The 1,348-nt window shown below is 63.6% G+C and overlaps 1 protein-coding gene across 1 annotated transcript in view; it reads left to right on the top strand.

The window, feature by feature from the left end:
• RNF213 (ring finger protein 213) overlaps positions 1-1,348 on the top strand; it is a 98,867-nt gene that overhangs the window by 83,786 nt on the left and 13,733 nt on the right. Inside the window, exon 57 of the mRNA XM_029927121.1 lies at positions 488-538. Within this exon, the coding sequence (XP_029782981.1) occupies positions 488-538 (51 nt within the window). The remainder of the gene's footprint in view (positions 1-487; positions 539-1,348) is intronic.

The raw sequence follows: 1,348 nt of genomic DNA, 5'->3' as shown, positions 1-1,348 counted from the left end.
TGTTAGTTTATCTGCTGGCATAGAAACAGCTCGAAAACCCACAGTTCGATCACATGGGATGGAAACGCAATCTTACTTACCTGACGGCAAGAAACCCGGACTCAGGCCTGTGGTTAATCCCGCCAATTAAAGCCCCGCAGTCCACACAGTGGCTCCGCTCCATCGGCTGGCCACACTAGGACACACAGACGGGGCCATGCTCAGTCGGGGGCTCTGTGGCACGTGCACAGGCCACGGCATGCGCGAGAGCCCGCCGTGCGCGGGAGGCCGGGGCTGTGGGAGGCGCGGGGCCTGCGCTCCTTGAGACGGGGGGGGGCGGGGGCCGCGGCTCTGTGAGCGAGACACCCTCCTCCCGCCCCGCCCCCCCTCCCGGGCTCCCAGCCCTCTGTCACCCGGTCATCATCGGGGGACACTCCCGTGGCCTCCAAACCTGTTTCCTGAACTCTAGCATGTGGTTTACCCCTTCCAAAACCCCGTTCTTTTCCAGATCAGGTCTGAGGGCTACTGGCTGCTGCACCTCAAGCCCCAGACTGCGGAAGTCGGAGCCGAGAGCAGGCTCAGGGAGAAGGTGTTCTCCCTTCTAGAACTCTCGTTTATTTTGTTCAACTCAACAGCCGGCTGCCAAGCAGGCAGAGAAGGGCCAGCGAAGGGCCCCGGCTGGCTGCTGCGGGAGGCAGAGCGGGGCGCACGCAGCCCGCGCCCCGGGGCTTACAGTCCAGACTGTCTCCTTCCTGTCCCTGGGTGTCTAGACCACCTCTCTGGGCTGGTCATGCACACTACGGACCAGTCAACGCCTTGCCGTGGCAGGACACGGGTCACTCACCCCGCGCCGCAGCGGCTGGGGAGGACGGCCAGCAGCGCTGTGCCTCCCAGGGGAACTTTGGCCACTTCTGGGGACATTTTTTGGTTGTCACACTGGGGACATGGGTGCTGCCGACGTCTGGTGAGTCAAAGCCAGGAACGCTGCTCAACTCTGGGGCACAGCCCACGGGGCCCAGGACGGCCCCCAATAAGGGGTGATGTGTGGGGACCCACGTGCCATTTGGATGTTAAGCTGGGGCACCTTACACAGCTTTCAGAGCGTCTATGCCCTCCTAGGGGTCAAGCCCCTCCCTAACCTCCTCTCACGCCCCCAAACGCTGCACGACTCACCTCTCCCACGGAGCACGGGTGACCATTGGGACACACTGCCAAAAGAACAGGACACTCGTTGGTTGTTGGGTTTCCACCCGACGCCCCGAGACAGGAGGGAAAACCGCCACTCTCCTCTCCCGTCCAGCCGAGTCCACGTGCCGGGCCCGTCCATGACCGTGAAAGCGAGCCTGGTGCGCGGGCCCGCTGCGGGAGA

Source organism: Suricata suricatta, chromosome 17, assembly GCF_006229205.1.
Source record: "Suricata suricatta isolate VVHF042 chromosome 17, meerkat_22Aug2017_6uvM2_HiC, whole genome shotgun sequence".
In the NCBI taxonomy this organism is placed as follows: Eukaryota; Metazoa; Chordata; class Mammalia; order Carnivora; family Herpestidae; genus Suricata; species Suricata suricatta.
This window is presented reverse-complemented; position numbering and strand designations above follow the sequence as displayed.